This window comes from Camelus dromedarius, chromosome X (genome assembly GCF_036321535.1).
Source record: "Camelus dromedarius isolate mCamDro1 chromosome X, mCamDro1.pat, whole genome shotgun sequence".
NCBI lineage: Eukaryota > Metazoa > Chordata > Mammalia > Artiodactyla > Camelidae > Camelus > Camelus dromedarius.
The window spans coordinates 49,679,116-49,698,483 of record NC_087472.1 but is presented as its reverse complement, the minus strand read 5'-3'; the positions used below and the strand labels follow the sequence as shown (position 1 = coordinate 49,698,483).

General features: G+C 36.6%; 1 protein-coding gene and 1 non-coding gene across 3 annotated transcripts in view; both read right to left on the bottom strand.

Moving 5' to 3' along the window:
* CHM (CHM Rab escort protein) overlaps positions 1-6,024 on the bottom strand; it is a 151,114-nt gene extending 145,090 nt beyond the window's left edge. For both annotated transcript variants that reach the window (XM_064483002.1, XM_010983756.3), the window contains exon 1: positions 5,966-6,024. In XM_064483002.1, the coding sequence (XP_064339072.1) occupies positions 5,966-6,014 (49 nt within the window). In that variant the 5' untranslated portion in view covers positions 6,015-6,024. The remainder of the gene's footprint in view (positions 1-5,965) is intronic.
* An 8,617-nt stretch (positions 6,025-14,641) lies between these two features.
* Positions 14,642-14,714, bottom strand: TRNAA-AGC (transfer RNA alanine (anticodon AGC)). The gene has a single exon. It is a non-coding gene; the product is annotated as a tRNA-Ala (tRNA).
* Between the last annotated feature and the right edge of the window lie 4,654 nt (positions 14,715-19,368).

Sequence of the window (19,368 nt, the reverse complement as noted above, 5' to 3'; positions counted from 1 at the left end):
AGCAGGCCCAGCCTAAAATACTGCACTGAAACTGAATAGCAGATGATTTAGCATGAGTAACAGATCAATTATGTGGAATTATAATTGTTTCTGTGCATTGGGATTTTATGTTAAACATGAGAATGTGATGGTGAGCAGTCGTATTTGATTTTAATTGCTGTAGCCCGAGTTCTCCAAAACATCGTGAGAACACTGGAGCAAATGAGAAAATGACATGAGACATGGGAGATGAAAATGATGCTGCAGAGAGAACTCTGGTAACAGATGTGGCTCTCTCTGAGGGACTGGCTCCAACTTATGATTTATAGGGAAGGGTGAGCCTCTCCCAGAGAGTCTTCTCCAGAGTTACATAACTCCCTTTACTTTTCTAGGTACCAAGAGTAGAAAAGGCACACTTTTCCATCAGTAAATGCCTGGAGAACTGCAAAGCATTTTTCAGAACAGCAAAACCTGTAGGCTCTCTATAGCTCCTTCAGCATTCTTATACTGGCAAGGAAGAGTTTCATACTATGCCTCAAAGAAGATAAATCTGTTCAAAACCTTTAGGCAAATCTCGAACTCCAAATTTATCCCTTCCCATACTAACTAGTATGCATAAAATAGAAAAACAAGTTTCTACTGTATAGCATAGGGAACTATATTCAATATCTTATAGTAACCTATAATGAAAAATAGGAAAACGAACAGATGCATGTATATGTATGACTGAACTATTATGCCATATACCAGAAACTGACACAACATTGTAAACTGACTATACTTCAATAAAAAAGAAAGAAAACACCACTATCCCAACAGAAAATAATGCAAAAAAAAAAAGCCTTAAGCAAAACAAATAACAAACAATGCAAACTGGTGAACAAAACAGAATAAAAGAAAAAAAAAAGGAAAGAAAATCATCAGATAAGAAGTCTCATAGAAACAGTGGTAACAGACACACAAAGGTCTTTCCCACCAAACAGACAATGGGAAGAGGAGGAAGATGACTCAGCTACCTGAATCTTTCTACTGCTCTCTGTAAAAGCACAAGCCCTTCCTGGGGAAGCATTCACGAGATAGTATGATGGGCTATAAAAATTAACAATGTTTTCTGAGCACTTAGCACTTTACAGAATTATTCCACTGACTGTGCGACACAGCTCTGTGAGGTTTATTCTCTTTTAGAGATGAGAAAATTGAAACATAGATAGTCAAGAACATGGGTGAGGTGGCACAAGATGCACAGCTGATTCAAACACAGTCTGTCCGATTCCACAGCCACCTCGTCAATCACTACCCTATATTCTCAAATGAGACACATACACGTCAAAGTAAATAAAATATATGGCTGGTATAGCATTTGTAAAACTAAAGGACTTTTGAGATACTACTTTCTTTCCTACTCACTATGTTACTCAAGTAATCAATATTCTCTAGACTTTAAAACTTTATGTCCCTGGCTACCTCACCACCTGCAAAAAAACCAGTAATCTATTATACACACATGAAATACGTGTTTAATAAAGCTATACTTATCCTTACTACGTGTAATATATTCTGATGTATTCTATTCTACCTCTATTTTTAATGCTAGAATTGCTTTCATGATCCACAAATAGATGGCCTCTTGCAATTAAAAAAAAAAAAAAACTCTGCTCCAGACCACAGGTGTATGGATTTTTGGAAATACAGGCAGAGAAAACATGGACATCCTGTGATATGAGAACCATATACAGGCACCCTGGAGAGGATTAAATAAGATACATATATGAGAAATCACTTGGCAGGGAGTCTAGCACAAATAGTTATTTAGGAAAAATCAGTTTCCAGAAAACCTCCTGCAGCATTACTATTTCCCAACGTTCAGAAAAGTGAAGCTACTCCACCACCATCATAAGCATTATAGTCAAGGAGCTGCCAGCCAAGGCTAACCACCTTAAAAGTTTTAATTCTCAACCAACTTCAAGGAATGGAAATATACTACCTACATGACCTTTCCTGATGAAAGCAGCTTATCATTTCCAAGAAATCTTTTTATGAACCTTTTCTCAAGGACTCAGGGTCATAAGGAGTATGCACACACAATGGTAAATTCTAGAACTGGTAGATGCCTACCTTAGAGGTCACCTAATTCAAGTCTCTCACTTTAGAGATAAACAAACTGAGGTTATGCTATTTGCCCAAAGTCACCCAGGAGGAAGGTCAAGTAACGCCCACTATGCCCTGCTGCCACATCTACTATGGTCCTACACTGGGCACCATCTAGCAAGGTAGTCAGGATTTAGGAGCAATACCCCTTGTAATTTCCCCCATGTTTACTTCTGTTATCTCCTTTCTTTCCACAGAATCTTCAGCAATAAAACTCTTAAATCAAAAAGGATCTATTAATTTATCCTCTGCAGGAAAAAAATTTAAACTAGCCTACTCCTCTGTCCATTTAGGGGAATAACTCCAAAATACAATGAGTGTGGTGTACTTCAGAAAGGGGAGGGTGTGGAATGAATCTCTACGTGGTCTTCAGAGAGCAAGAAGGATGCAATGAAAAACCCACGCTGTCTTCTAACAGCTCTGAGGATGTGACTGTCAGGAACCACAAACAGTTTCTCAGAATAGGAAATACAGGAAATGTCACGGGGCAGGGACTAGGTTCTCAGTAAATGTGGGCTGAATACCCTAAAAAAAATGAGTGTCACCTCACTGAATGGTTCCAGGCCACTGTGATGTCTGATACAGGTTTGCATTTTAGGTGTTTGTCTCTCCCCTTTCCCCTAAAGACATGAACTATCATTTCTCTTTAATGATACCCCCCGACCCCAAACACAGCTCTTGCAGAAGCTGATAACATTTCCTGTATCTTCCAATAGGATGCTTCATATATGCTCTCAGCACGCTGGAATTATTTCTAAAATAAGAATGAATATGCTCTAAGTCAGGTAATTAGGAATTTCCCTATGTAAGAAGCATGCTGATATTATCACATAACTCTTGTAACTTCCATCCTGCCCACCCTTTTGTTGAGTTGTTGGCTCTGCTGCAGATTACAGATTACACAGGTCGCCAGATAAGTCACCTCCAGTGAGGTGTTATGCTACTGGTACTATTTTCAATCTGAAACCTATAATGCTTTGCTGTAACCCACAAAATGATCATTCAAATGTCTTTTTAAATGGCAAGATGTCTTAAAAAAAAAAAGACAACTGTGTACCCAAACTGGTACCTTCTAGACACTTATCACTATATCCATTTTTGTCCTCTCCCTTGAGATTCCATTTGGTCCTCCTTCTTTATTCCATTTTGTTCTGTATTTTCCATGGTTCAAGTATATTATCTTATTCCTCTGCCTTTCGGTGTTTCCTGTATTTTGTAATCAGAAGGAAATGGGCTTAACTAAGAAAATATATACAAAACTTTATTTTCCCCTAATCTCTTCAAAACATGGTCTGAAGGAAAACACTGCATTATGAAGAATGAAAAGAAATACAAATTAGCCAAGGTCAAAGAGATTTATCATATTATCCACAGATTTTACTTGATGAAGCAACTGTCTCTTGATGACATTTTAACTAGAAGTAAATCTGCTAAAAGAAAAATTGCATCGCAGAGCCTATTTCTTCATGTTTCTGATACATGCATGATTAATTTCACTTTTGTTAGTAAAACTGAATCTTTGAAATACTGCTTTTTCTATGATTTACTCAAGCTAGTACAGTTAGTAAGGTAAACACATCTTAAAGGCTACTCTCACCAAACTATTTTGGAAAAGAAATATTCCAAACACATTAAAGATAATTTTTATTCTCTTATTAAATAACGGTTGGAGTTACTAGATTCATCTATTTTAAAAATGACTTTTATCCAATTTTTCCACTTTGACATACCTAAAAGCAAAGCTTCATATCATAAATGTAAGCAATGTGCTTGATAAATCAGAATGTGTTCATTAAGGAATATGAAAAACTTTCAACTTCAAATAAGTTCTTCTCATACTTTGATAAATAACATTACTCTCATGGGTATAAGTCTAAAATGAATCTTTTTTTCCAAATATACCAGATGCCTCCTGATGCAATTTTCTGGATCACTCACAGAATCTTCCTACCTCTATCATAACAGACTCCAACAGGATGAGTGTAGTCCATACTATGAACTGAACTAGAAGGCAAACTATTTCTTACATAAGAATTAACAGCACTTAATATTTAAAGAAGAATTAGAACTCTTATCAATTAAAATTTGAATCAAGAAAAAATATCTTAATGATTCAAAATAATTTTTAAACCACCCTAAGTTCCGAGGTAACAAGAAGAAGAAAACGCAGTAACACAGGACCCAAGTATGGTATAACAACCATTCTAAAATGGATGTTTAAAGTTTTAGGATAGACTGGAGAGAATAGTCTATTGACTCCTTCCAGCTATCATCCAACAAACTGTTCATAGCAGCTACAGCAAGGTTATCTGTAGCCACGCAGTTTTCAGGTTGAGAATAAACATGTCCTTGCTGTTTTGAGAACAATTACCCAAGTGCAACTAGCTGTTTTGAGAACAATTACCCAAGTGCAACTAGAATAAGGGAACTGTGGGTTAGACAACACCAACAAGGCTATCTAGTTTACCCTCCCTATATTCAAAAACAAGGAAACTGAGGCTTAGAGAGATTAAGTGCTTCCTCCAGCATTCACACAGCTAGTTAATGACCAAGCAAGGTCTAGAACCAAGTTTTCCTAATTATTTCTATTAATATGAGTTAACTCTGGGGGTCAGGATCAATGATTCTCCTTCTGAGATGGAACGGGCCTTTGGAAATTTACCAGCTGTGTAATCTTGAGCAAACTGCAACCTTTCTAAGCCCTTTTTCCCTCCGCTATAAAGTGTAGAGAAGTCCTACTCTAACAAGGTTGTTTTGAGGATTACATAAGGCTTATAAAGAGCTTAGCACATCGACTAGCAGGTAATAAGCATTCGAAAATGGGTAGTTATTATTTTTACCCCCGACCTGGAAACATGGCTGCTCCTACTGTTTGAGAAGACAATGAACTGAATTCATTAACAAAATGGACAGGGTCTCATCCACCAGAGCTTCTCCAACCTACCACGTTCTATAGATAGGCGAAAACCGCACCCAACAAACTACTTCACCTCATCTAAAATCCACGTTTTTCACTGTTAAGAAAAACAAAGTACAAACTGCTGCCAAATGTCTTCTACCACGTGTTGTACGTATAATTTGTAAAGTAGAAATTGCAGGGGGAGTTCAGGCACCACCCAAAACATGTAGAATAAACGATGGGAAACCAAGGGGAAGATAAAGGTCACACACCTGCACTGGACTCACAGACGCCTGTTCTCAGTTCATTTAGCCGTGGGTGGATAGGTGGGTGGTAGAAAGCAAAATTCTTTTCTTTCAGCACCATAAAGCAGGAATAATGGCTACCTCAACAAATTACAACCCCCTAGGCTTCTCAACGCAATAGAAAAGAATCCATTTCCTCACTTTAGTAAATTAAAACGCACAGGGCAACAACTGAGTAACAAACTGCACTGCACCCCAGGGTTATAAAAATATATGAAAAAGTCCTATGAAATGGAGAAACAAAATGATGGGGAATATCACCTTGAAATCAACAAGGAGGAAATCATAATGTCATGTCAAAAGTATCTCCATTGATAAAATCCCGACCCTCCGTTCTTACGACACTGCAAACCCACCTCCCTAAAGGAAAACAGGAATCACCCGCAGCAACCAACCTCAGCAATCGGCATCGACCAGATCGACCCCTACTCAAATGGCGCTAAGAACCGCGGGTCCAAGCCCCTCCCTGGAGCTGCCAAGTCCCGCGCTGACTCCAGACTACCTCACTTCCTTTCCGTCCGCCGTCCCACGCTCGACCCCCAACATTTCTCGTCAACCCTCGCCACTGACAGAGAAGGTAGGAACGGGATAGACTTCCTACACTTTGTCCAGGGAGTACCAGAGCCACACATACCCGTCCCTATTACGATCACATCAAACTCCGAAGGGAGATTATCCGCCATCTTGACAGGAAACGTGTCATGTGACTATCGCTTGGGGAAATGAGATCAAGTTAGGCATTGCCGTGATAGAAGGCGGAAGAGAAAACACTGCATTCTGGGTATTGTAGTTCTTGGGTGGCGGGTCCAGGTAGGCAGCTGCTGCGTTACACTGGAAGTGTTTTAGGCGAATGTTAAAAGCCCGGTTCATTTTTCGGGCTGAGTGCTGTAGCGCGTTTAGCCTGGAGATTTGGGGTAGAAAAGAGATGTACATTTTTACTCTGACAGCTAGGATGAATGTGGGAAGACCTGGGACCCTAGTCAATGATAAAGCAAGAATTGTTCGGAGACACGGAGGGCGGAGTGAAATTGAAAGGGGACTGCTCCGTGAACAAAGGAAATTTTCATTCCAGCCTGAAAACTGTCTCTTTCCCCCAGTGTGTCTGTACTTTCGTTTTGGCCCCCGAAGCATAATTTTTCACACCAATACCTTCAAACTTTATCCCTTATCTTTTTTGTCTCTATGTCTTCCCAATGAAAACCCAGGAAAAATCACTCGCCCTGGTTTCGCCAGAATGTAACCCTTTCTGCGTATGCATTTGTTCTACTTAGTCCAAACAACCACCTTGGCAGTATATATTTGCAAAATTTGTCTTGCTTCACAGGAGGGAAAAAGAAAAGAAAGCATCGGAGTTGGTTGATAGGGGTTTATTGATTCTGAATCTGGTTTTCTATATGTATACAAGGAGTTTACACAAGATTCTCCAGATAAGATACCGCAGAAATGATCAAAATAAAATGGCCTTTATATTAAAGTAATTGTATTTGATGAAGGGTTTTAGATTGCCTATGCCAAAGAGCTAATACAGGTCTCGTAAGTATTTTAATGATCGGCCTCCTCCCACCCACACCCCCACCCCCGTTATTTAAAATGCTTTGCTGTCTGACAATACCAAAGCAAAAAAGAGGGGAAGGGTGCCTGGGAGTGAAAAAGGGTCCTTTGGATCCCAGAAATTCATCGTGTAGTTATATTATAAGAATTTCAAAATAATTCAAAGAAAGAGTGCAGTGGTGGACTTTCCCTTAAACCACCTGACTGATCTCTGAGCTGTTTTTTGGTTCCCCAATCACACTGTTGTTCCTTCAGCGTGGTATGATCTGCCCATTCTCTAGCTAACATTTATCCCCAAGATTCAGCACTGCTTCCACCACCTCCTCTTTTCATCTCCTCCTTCTATTCGGTTAAATTTCCCTACATCGTGCTGCCGTTTTGCATAGCCTCCCATATTGCACTGAAAATTATTTGCATCCATGTTGGTTTCTATACCTTACACATATCCCCCAAAATACACACCCAGATACACAATATAATAAATTATAAGTCCCAGTGTGACAGGAACTGTGCCTTGTCTTTTTACTCCCTGCGTCTAACATAACCCTAGTGTATAGCAGGAATTCAATTAGTGTTTGCTGAACTGAGCTTAGTTCTGATTCCCTTAATAGATGGTAAGTACTGTGGAGACAGGGACTGAGTCTTGACCTTTATATCTGCCCATCACTCTCATGTGTCTTATATTTTGAAGATTCTCAATACATGTTTGTTACCTTGTTAAATTCCATGAAAATTCCTTAAAACTGAATTTTACTGGGGTTTTTTTTTGCTGCATTTTGATGAGTTTTGCAGTAATCATTAGCAGCATTGTACATGTTTTATTAATATCTTTTATGGATTCTCTTGTTGTATTGAACAATTCTCTTGTGGTAGGGTCCTTTGATGAATATTTTGTGTAATAGAGATTCCTCTGAGGAGTGATTTATTGTTCAGTAAATCACTGTCATTTGCCTTGATACGAAAAGAAAGTTTTAAGTATTATCAAAAGCGAAATAGATCTTATCTGTGAGATCTGTGAGACTCTCAATACCAGCAGTGGAAATGAAAATTAATAGATTTCCCCAGGGTAAACAAAGGAAGCTTTCCAAAATCTCCTTTAACAGTGAGAAGCCATAAGTGAGTGGTTAAAAACATGATTAAATAGAAGTATTTCTGTCTTACTTTGGAGATATATGTGTATGTGTGTGTGTATATATATATATTCTTTACAATATGACTATATCTAACTTTAGAAATTTTCTAACAAATATAAACACACAGTGAAGATACAACTCATTAAATCATTTAATTATCCTTAAATATTCATTGAGTACCTACTATGTACAAGACACGGATTTAGATGCTGGGATTACAGCAAAGAACAGAACAGACAAAAACCCCTGTCTTCATGAAGTTTAAATCTAGTGAAGTAAAACAAAATAAGTAATTACTCTGTAATGTTAATTTTCCAATATGTCTTGGCCCAAATTTGAAATCCTTTTTTACCCCCGAGACAAGAGAGCACAACCCTCAGAAAGATAAAAGTGCCAGTCTATATTTAGCTACCCTTTCTCAGAAGTTACCACACCCTCTCTGGGCATGGAAAATATTATTGCATTAGAAAAATATAAAGCCCCTGCATGGAGAAAACACTCAAAATACCTTTTCTTTCCAATGTATTTTTGTAGTTTTTTGCAAGGTAAAAAATGAATATAGGACTTGGTAACATCAGTAAAACAGGATAAAGCAAAGCAACTTAATTGCTATCTTTTCTGTTATTCTAAGAACATTTATTTTTGAGAACTGAGATATTTGATTTGGATAAGTCACAGTACAATGAGATGACAGATACTTACAAATCGACTACCCTATTAAATCTCTGTAACACTAATTTTTTACTTAATGGTTTCCTGAATTGAAAAACCACAACTCCCTGAATATTTACCTTATATTCAGAAGCTTATTCAACTGTGGGATCTGATGCATCATATTTTTTACAAACCAGTAATTTAATGGTCTCTATCCTATGCTTTTTCTTTGAGCTCCAAATCCATATATCCAACCCCTTACTCAACATCTCTTCTGAATGTGTCCAATATTGACTTTCTGAATATTTCAACCCCACTCCCAAACCTCTTCAGTGTTCCCCAGCTTAGAAATGGTACCACATTCTAATCAGTTAGTCAAATCAAAAACTTAAGGATCATCTTTGATATATTGCTCTCTTTCATCCTTAAACCAATTCATCAGCAACTCTTGCCAGATATATCTCAAAGATACGTTGTAAATATATCCACCTCTGAATCTGGACTGCTGCCGTAATCTCTTCCCTAGACTACTACAATTGACCCCAGCTGGCCACCTCATTCATACTTGCTTCTCTCCAGTCCACTCTCCACACTGCAGGTAGAGTAAACTTTAAAAAATTAACATCTGATCATGTTGTCCTTTACCTAAAACTTTCATGATTTTCCATTGTTCGTAAAATCCACTCCAAGATTTTAAACTTGTTCTAAAAGGCCTTGCTGAACTCTCTAGTCTGGTTTTACACCTTTTACCTTTCTCTCTCTAAGCTCCAGCCATATTGGTTCTCCTTCATTTCCTGTAATATCCCATGTTCCTTCCTGTTTCAGAGCCTTTGCGCATGCTCTTTCATGTGCCTGAGGTGAACTTTTATCCTTCTTCCCCTTTTCTTCTAGCTTAATCTTCGTTTCACAGTTCATTCGAAACAACACATAATCTGGCAAGTCCCTCAGTCTAGCTTGGGTCACCTATCACCCTTTAGTCCGCCATTGTTGACTTTTCATGATTAGAAATAGTTAATTCCTTATGCAATTACTTGTTTTAAATCTGCCATCCTCCTAGACGGTAAGATACACAAAGGCAAGGACTGTGCCTATATTGTTCATCATTATATTTCCAGTACATCATTCAATGCCTGGAATACTCAAAAATATTCCACTTCTGGGTATATATCCAAAGCAAATAGAAACACTATCTCGAAGAGCTATCTGACTTCCATATTAATTGCAGCATTATTCACGGTAGCCAAGATAATCGAAACAACTTAAGTGTTTATCAAACAAGTGAATGAATAAAGAAAATATGGCATATAAATATATATTAGGTTTAAATATTATTTAGCCTTGAAGCAGAAGGAAATCACATGGATGAATCTGGACAACATTATGCTAAGTGAAATAAGCCAGACACAGAAAGACAAATATCACATGACCTCACTAATAAATGGAACCTTAAAAAAAAAAATAGTAGCAGAGAGTAGAATGGTGGTTACCAGAAACTGGGGGGTAGGAAAAAAAGGGGAGATATTGATCAAGGGGTACAAAATTTCAGTTATAAAATGAATAAGTTCTGAAGACTTAATGTACAGAATGGTGACTATAGTCAATAATAATGTATTGTATACATGAAATTTGCTAAAATTGAAGATCTCAAGTGTTCTCACCACACACACACACACACACACACAAAGTAGTAACTTTGAGAGGTGATGAATATGTTAATTAGTTTTCTTATGGTAATCATTTCACACTGTAAACATTTATCAAAACAGCACATTGTACACCTTAAATATATGAGATTTTTATTTGCCAAAAGTAAATAAATAATTATTTAATCTGCTTTGTGAATGGATGAATAATATGGTTTAGGAAGCCTTCAAAAAACAACACAAGAGCACTATTTTAAATGGGAATCAAATGAGTTGATTGTCCAGCAAAATTGTTTTATTAGCTGGTTTTGTGTTTGTAATTGAACAGGTAATACACACGTGGTTAATAAAAAATTCAGTCAGCACAAAATGTCATACAGAGATATACTGGTGTCTCCATGCCCTCATGGCCCTCCTGTTGTCCTCTCCAGAGATAAACACTGTTACCAGTTTCTTGTGATTCCTGCTTAAGATTGTGTGTTTGTGTGTGTGTGTGTATGTGTGTGTGTGTTTGTGTGTGTGAGGGGAGCAGTAATCCTTTTATTTCTTTTTTGACACAAATGGTAGCATGCTTTAAACATTATTCCTTACTTTACACCTTTATTTTTTCATTTAATATGTTTGGGAGAGCCTGTGTTCTCAGTACATATATGGGTGCCTTATTTTTAATGGCTTCTTATTATTCCATCATATGGATACACTATGATTTATTTAATATTCCTCTATTGATGGATATTTACTTTTTTTCTGGTCTTTTGATACTATAAATGATTCTGCAGTGAACATCCTTTTCTTAGAGAAGCAATGTAGGATAATGGTTATGAGTTCAGACTCTTGGCCAGACTTCCTAGGTTTGAACAGTCTCAGATAAATTATTTATCCTCTCTAAATGTCATTTCCCTCATCTGTAAAACAGCAACAATAATATTACTAACCCTCCAAGGTGGTTATAAGGGGTAAATAAATAAAATACTTAAAATTATATTTGACTGATAGTAAACACTCAATAAATGTTATTAGTAGTAGGAGTAGTAACAGCAGTAGTAGTCATTGTGAGCATGTGGGAAATACCAACTTTCACCAATCCAGTTGATAGAAATGAAAATATTTGATAACACGGTATCAGTAAATGTATGGCGAAGTGGGCACACTCATACACTGCTAATGAAAGTGGAAATTGCTGTAAATTTTTGGATGGCAATTTGGCAATATCTGTCAACATTTTAATTATATACACTGGTGATTTTGCATTTTTTCATTTGGATTTTATCCTACAGACTGGTGAACTTTTTAATTCTTATTTGCAATCATATAACACCATATTGATTATTGAAATATTTTTCTGACCCTTGGGTTTTAAATTCATGTGATCAAAAAATAACTTTTTATGTTAATAGTTATATTGGCATGCAGTACCATAGCATAGATAATCTGTTCTCAAAAAATGTATATATAAATGCTTTCCCTTCAAGATGGCTTGGGAATTGAACATATAAACATATTTAAGAAAGGCTTATGTAAGTTCGAGGATTATAAAAGTAGTAGTAGGCGGGTAGGGAACTTTGTTCACTGAACTATCCCAAGTATCTAGAAGAATGCCTGTAATTGAATAGGAGCTTAACAAATATTTCTTGAATGCTGAAGAAGTGGAGAGCTCTAATACTGCCCTATGAAATCCCTTTCAGTGCCATGGTTAACCTTTTTTCCCAAAGTGTGTTCTAGGAGGGAAAGTAATTCCACAGAATATTAATAGAAGTTTCATGATCGAATACATTTAGGAAGCAATTAAAGTTAAATCGTTTCTTTACTGGAGGATTCTTCAAATCTTTTATAATAAATATACATGTGAACTATGAGGATTTCATAATAACTTTTAAACCACAGAATACACTTTGGGAAACACTAGGCCAAATGATTGATCTGACCCGGAATGGCATTTCTTATGTTTTCATAGATGATGTTATTGCCTCATCATTAGTAGGATGTGGCAAAAAATTTTCTAGGAGTGGTAATGGGCTAGAAGGACCAGAACTATTACATACTCTTGCTCAGATTTCATGTTATTAGTATAGTTTATAATGCGGCAGTCACATAATTTTACACACACACACGCACGCACACGCACACACAAATTGAATCCACTACCTTGGAATCTCATTCTTACCATAGTGTAGATAACGAAACTAACCAAACACTGATCTTCTAGTATAAACTAAAGTAAGAGTGTTACATAAACCATCGATACCCTGAGTTCTTTATAAGAGCATCTTAGAAAATAGCTATGTCTGTATGAATGTATATCTCTTAACACCATAAAAAAAAAACCCAAGCAATAACAATTCAGGAAGTAGGTTATTAATACCTTACTACAAGTTCCAGACTTACAAAGAAATTTTTTTTAATTTAAGACTAGTGCTAGAGCTTGCTTTGAATTAAAAAATTTGTCTCTAAGCCTGTTGCTGTAGTGCTAATAAAAATTCACAAGCACAATTACTCTGGACAATAAAGCATAGCTAAAAGTGGAGAACAACCTGAAATTACACAAAGTAGTACTTTTGTAAACATACAAACTCTGAGTTTTACAGTATAGCCAGATGAAGTCAACTTATACTTTTCCACTTTAAATAAATACAAATATTATTCCATCCATTTTCTGCTGTATAAAATTCGAGTACTTTGAGTTCATGTTCATTCCCATCTTTAAAAGACAATCAATGTCATCACAGCAATCATTTCCAATATATCAGAAATATGTTTTTAAGTGATAGTTGTTTTAGCAACAAAATGATTATTTGTGATAACTACTGTATTTGTCAGTTTCTTTGATACAGAAATATTCTGAACACATTTGAATTTTTCATAAGTCCTTTCAAAACAAAACAAAACAATAAACTATGAATAATTTTGTGGGAATTTCATGAACCTTTACAGGGAGTCTTGCTGTTCTTCTTTTAGCTGTCTAATTGTAATGTCATAGTAACAGAAAGCAGCATACCCAATTCTACATGGATGAATAAGCACATTCAATAAGGAAGATTTAACAGAGTAAATCAAACACTGGATTAAACATTTTCTGCATAACAGACCACAAAATAGGCATTCATTTTACCAGTGGATCCTTGGCATTAGAAGCAAATATAAGTGCATACCAACATAATTAAACTGAATATTCAGTGGCCTGATTGCAAAATTTCCCTATATTTTATCAAACTCACATCCAGTTAATTAGAATTGTCTAAACAGATTCAAGCACACACATCGACAAGATTAAGTAAAAAGATTATTCATCTGCATTTCATTATTCAATAAATTAATTTGTTTTCTTCTGTTTTATTATCCCCAAAGTTTGAACGTAGTAAATTTTCTGTATGGTTGCCCAAAGTAAAAAGTTCAGACAAACACATGGAAATCTGCAATATAGGATGGTTTCCCTTTTAATTGTATTTGATCTTTCATTTTTAATAAAAAAAATCTTATTTAAAGAGATATTTAATCTCAACTGGTGAGCTATTCCCTTCTAAGTTTACTGACAAAACCTCACATCAGAATTTATGACACGAATATTCATAATAAAAATTTAAAGTATTTTACAGTTTGTACTAGTAGTCACTCCTATTATTAGTGTTTTATTAGTACAGTTTGTTTTTACTATAATACATGCATGTTTTATCTCAATGCAAAAGCATTTTAAATTAGTCTTTATCAGGAAATGGTTGAATAACCTAAGATTCAGAGCGTTTTATTTGCTCTAATCCTCAAGAATAATGCTTTATAAGTCTAGGTATGACTCAAACCATTAAGAATAGAAAGAATTATTTCATGTTTGGGCTAACTTTGAGCCAAGTTTGAATATGATGTCATTTGAACCATATTTTATATTCTGTATAAGTACAGAATAGGAGTTTGGAAAGAAATATATGAAATGCCTATTAAAAAGCAAGAATTGTCTCTGTATTTTCATAGTACCAATGTCTGCCGTTGCCACTGTACCTTCTCATGGAAGCTAGCCCCTCTACACCATTAACAAAAGGCAGCAGTCCTGTTTTAAATACCACAGGACTTCAAGTCTCTGACCACGGTTGATTGGAGGAAAAAGAATAAAGCTGACCCAAGAGAATCCATGGCTTGCAAAGATTTATGCCTAGATTTGAGACCCATTTTAAAAAGATGACCCAGGCCAATCAGATTCACAGTTCAGAAAATTCTAAACAAATGACATAGAAGATATAGTATAATAGAAGCTGAAAGAAAGTGTTGAGATTTGTCTTTTTATTGTCTACTTAATATATTTGGAGGGGATAATTAGGTTTGTTTGTTTATGTATTTTAATGGAGGTACTGGGGATTGAACCCAGGACCTTGTGCGTGCTAGGCACAAACTCTACCACTGAGCTATACCCTCCTCCTCTGAGATTTGTCTTGATGTAAAGTGGGTTGGAGCAGCCACTGTGTAAGGCATCCATCTTGTATATGGCCATCATCAAGATAAATAATAGAGGAAGTCAACTGGTAGAGAACAAGGAGAGTGGAAGGGACCTATGAAGAGGAGTACAGTTGCCATGAGAGAAAGAGCAAGTTCCTGGTCTTGTGAGGAAAGTTGTGGTCTCCGTTCCATGAAGATTGACTAGGTTTTGTTTTTTATCCTTCAATCCTGGCAAACTCCAGTGCATCCTTACAATAACATCCCTTTTCCTTCTGGTAGCCTAGGTGAATATTGCTACCAAAAAGTTTTAGTTAAATGATTTTAAAGGGAGGGTATAGCTCAGTGGTACAGCACATGCTATGCATGCACGAGGTCCTGGGTTCAATTCCCAGCATCTCTGTTAGTAAATAAATAAAAAACAAACCTAATTATCTCATTCCACAAAAAAATAATTTAAAAAACACCCATGTAGCCAAAAACAAAGTAGCGCATGGGTCGTACAGAATAAGACAATTACAGACGGTTCTCTGCCAACTATTTCTCCACCCCAAAATTACAGCTGAGGGAGGTTTTTATTATCACCATTCAAATACAATCCCAATTCAAATCTAAATAGTGACTAAGAAATCATAGAATGAGAACAGATCTGAAGAAGAATCCTTTGCTTTCAGCCCAGTTCATAGCCAAATTGTTCTAGGTGGCTGGAGAAAGCTATTGTATTTTGAATACCTCTGGAGAACTGTTTCATTCTTTTTTGCCCATTTCTTCAGTTAGGAAACACTACCATCGCAATTCTGGTTTCTATCATTTTTAATATTAAGTTTGGAGCTCTAAGTGATATATTTGTTATCATCACACCATGAAAGGATGGAAAATAAAATAACAAATGCCAATTCAACCCAGCATTTAAAACCCTCCATACGATGGTCCCAATATAAGCTTATATCATGAGTCCATGAGAAACGTTACAGAATGATTAACACATATGAAATCAGCTGCATTAATGGTGAAACCTCAGTTGCAGTCCTAATTGCCCTACAGCAGTATACAAATTCCAAGTTTTCATAAAAATAGAAAAATTGAAACTGTGGTAGCCAGCCTCCACTATGACCCCAATGGATCCCACATCCTGGCAGTCATGCCCTTGTGCAGTCCTTTCCCACATAAAATTGGCTAACCTGTATACAAACAGGATTTTGTGGACATGATAGAGTGTAACTTCAGAGGATAGGTCATTTAAGACATGGCAGTTTCCACCTGACTCTGGGATCGCTCGCTCTGGGAAAATCCAGCTGTCACTTCATGAGGACACTCAGACAACTCTAGGGAAAGATCTGTGTGGCAGTAACTTCTGTCCACAGGCAGCAAGGAACCAAGGCCTCCTGCCAGCAGCCATGTGAGTGAGCGAGCCTTCTTGGAAGTGGCTTTTCCATTCGCAGTTCTCAGATGACTACAATCTCAGCTGCGATCTTGCCTGCAACCTCGTGAGAGACCTTCAAACAGAACTACTCAGCTAAACTGCTCCTGAATTATTGTCCCACAGAAACTGAGATAATAAATGTTTATTGTTTTAAGACATGAATTTCTAAGGTGATTTCTTATTCAGTAATAGGTAGCTAGTAAAAAAAGAAAGCACTATAATCCACCCAAAGATGACATTTCAATCCTGCTGTCTCATGGAGAGAACTGCCGCTGCTACATCCAAGAAATCTATGTCCCCACGTCATCCCAAACCTTTTGCTCAAGTCAAGCCCTAGTCTTACCTTTCCAGCTTTATCTACCATGACTTCTCCACTACCTATACTGTATGGTCCAGGAAAACTGGCCAATTCACTCTTCCTTGAACGGTGTTATACCACCGTGTCTTTATTCAAATTGTTTTCTTTCACTGAAAAGCATTTGTTTTTCCTATCTCTGCTGTGCAATTCACATATTTCCTGCAGTATCCCTCTCAGCTGCCACCTGCTTCATGTAAGCTCTACTGATCTCCCAAACTAGGTGATACATCTTCTTACTTTTAAACCCTGTGCTATTCAGGACTACTTTAGTTGCAAGTTATAGAATCCTAACTCAAACTAGCTCAAGCAAAAAGGGAATTTATTGGTTCAAATAAGTGAGATAGCCAAGGAGAGGAGATGGCTTGTCTATGACTGGATCCTGAGGTTCAAACCATCCTGAGCTCTCTTGATCTCTCTCTCTCTCCCCCTACCTCCGTGGATAAAGGAAGAATCTGATTGCTCCTGTCTATCAGAGTCCCAGCAGGAATTGAAGGCACACTCAATCTGGGCAATTTGTTGTTAGAGTTTGGGGAAACCTACCAAGAACTGTGCAGCAGTTACAGCAGAAGAGAGCTATTATCCTCCCTGGACAAGAAGGGGTAAGAGGTGGGAAGAGTTACCTGAGCCCAGAGAAGGTAGCTATATGGAGAAAGCCACCTGGCAGGTACTATGACTTCAGCAGAGGGATGTAGCCAATTCACAGCAAACTTGTAAGGTAGAAACCATAGGAATAAATACCCTGGCCTCATTTCCTTCCCTTATTTTAATCTATTGAGGCTTCTCATTGGCTGAACCCAACAAGAAGACAGAGGGCAAATAAGTCCATTAATGTATTTAATAAAGATCAGCCTCCCAGGGGTCAGAGTAGAATAGAAAAGGGTAGATAGTAGATATGGAGAGAGGAAGGCAAATATTTAGGACATCCTACTTTCATCATGGGCCCATACATAGACCCATCACTGTGACACAGGATAGGCTAGTCAGATTGACCAGCTTGTGTCACATGATCACTCTGGGAGAATGGACTGAGGTGGGAGCAAGATGACACAATAATGTATTGTATTAATGTATTATTATGTATTATTGTAATAATGTATTGCAATAAATGTATTGTATTATTGCAATGGCCTTCAGAACTATCAATTGATACAGGGGTAGTACCTCAAACGAAGTGATATTAGATAAAAAAGAATGTCTAATTAATGCAGACCCAATTCTGCTTTAGACTTTTTTGGAGGGCACTTATTGATTTCAGTCTTAAATTATAGTTAGTTCTCACTTTTCCTATCCCAACCTATCTAAGTACCTAGAGAACACAATTTATGTGTTTTTTTCTCATCTTTGAGTCCCCTGCAGCACCTGTCACAATACGTACAGCAAAACAATTCTTAAATAAAATTAATGAATATTCAGTTGAAATATCTTTGGTTTATGCACTTTGAGAACAGTTAATGGAAATATAAAGTAAAATGCTTCTTTTCATTCTATTTTGAGAAGTTTCATATGTTCCAAGTTGGCTCAGAGATGTCTTTTTTCAATGCCTGGAAATGATTTGTATGTTTTTTCTCTTACAAGAAGTTATACCAGAGCTTGCATCTTAGGCACAGATGCCCTTATCTAAGAGTGACATGAGGTTAGGATTTACAATCTGTCAGATTTTCTCAACTGGAAATCCTGCCCCCAAGGTACGTTTCCTGCACATACATGGATGCTTTGCTCCATATATTTATGACCGTCTGTTTCTAAGCATTTAGGCCTAGTTAAAAGTTGTTTTGACCTTTGCCATAGATGTTAAATGATGAAATTGAGAGAGATTAAAGGTACCACATGCCATATGTTATTTTTCTTAAGAGAACTCTAAAATGTTTAAATTACATACACTTACGTGTAAAAAAGTATTTGTTAGTCAACTGGAACAGTAATTAATATCCTTATTATCCTGGAGGCACACTTTTATTTTAACCAAATGACAGATCTGTGCAAATTTCAAAGAAGTGGCATGGTTTGACTTGCCAAAATGTAATGTGGACAAAATGTTGTGTGTAATCTCATAAATATTACTTTAAGATCATGAAAAGAGGGTATCAGTCTTTGAAACTAAAATGATAAATTTGTCTCTGCCTTTCCTTTGTAAACTGCCTGGCTCCATTAGACCTAGTCTTAGAATAAGAAATTATGTTATGGCAATTGAGGTATGGATGATGTGGGAAATGTTTGTGACCACAGCCATATGAATTATAGTTGTGAGAAGATGTGTAAACAGATATTAAAGGATCTCAACTTTGGATTTGCTATAATTAAAGGGGGAAAAAAAGAAATACTTAAGTTTATAAATATTATTTATAAGTTATTCTTCCTTCTATAGCCTCAATTTCACACATCTACTTTCATCTCTATTTTATTTTCTGTTGTGAGCCTTTTTATTCTAAGAAACCATCAAACAACTTCTACAAAAAGATATTTTAAAATGTGAATCATCAGTCTCAATTATATATTTCCTATGATAGGAGCTCATAGCTTTTCTGAGTTCTTGTTTGAAGTATCCAACCTATACTAGACCTTCAGCTTCTGCTTCAATATCTTTTTATTTTATTGTATTTTTATACAGATCTTTCTTTTCCTCTGCCTCTCATTTTGTCTTTCCCAAATCCCATGGGGTCCATTTCTTTTTCCTTCTATTCACTGAACATTTTTAAACCACTTACTATATTCAAAGATGAATAAGAGAGATGAAGGGTCATGATAGAAAGGATGGACCCACACACAGATGTTTTATATGATACCAGCCATAAGATGAGGACAAGAAAAATACACATAAAATAACATGAACTTTCAGAATAAAGATCTGTTCACTCT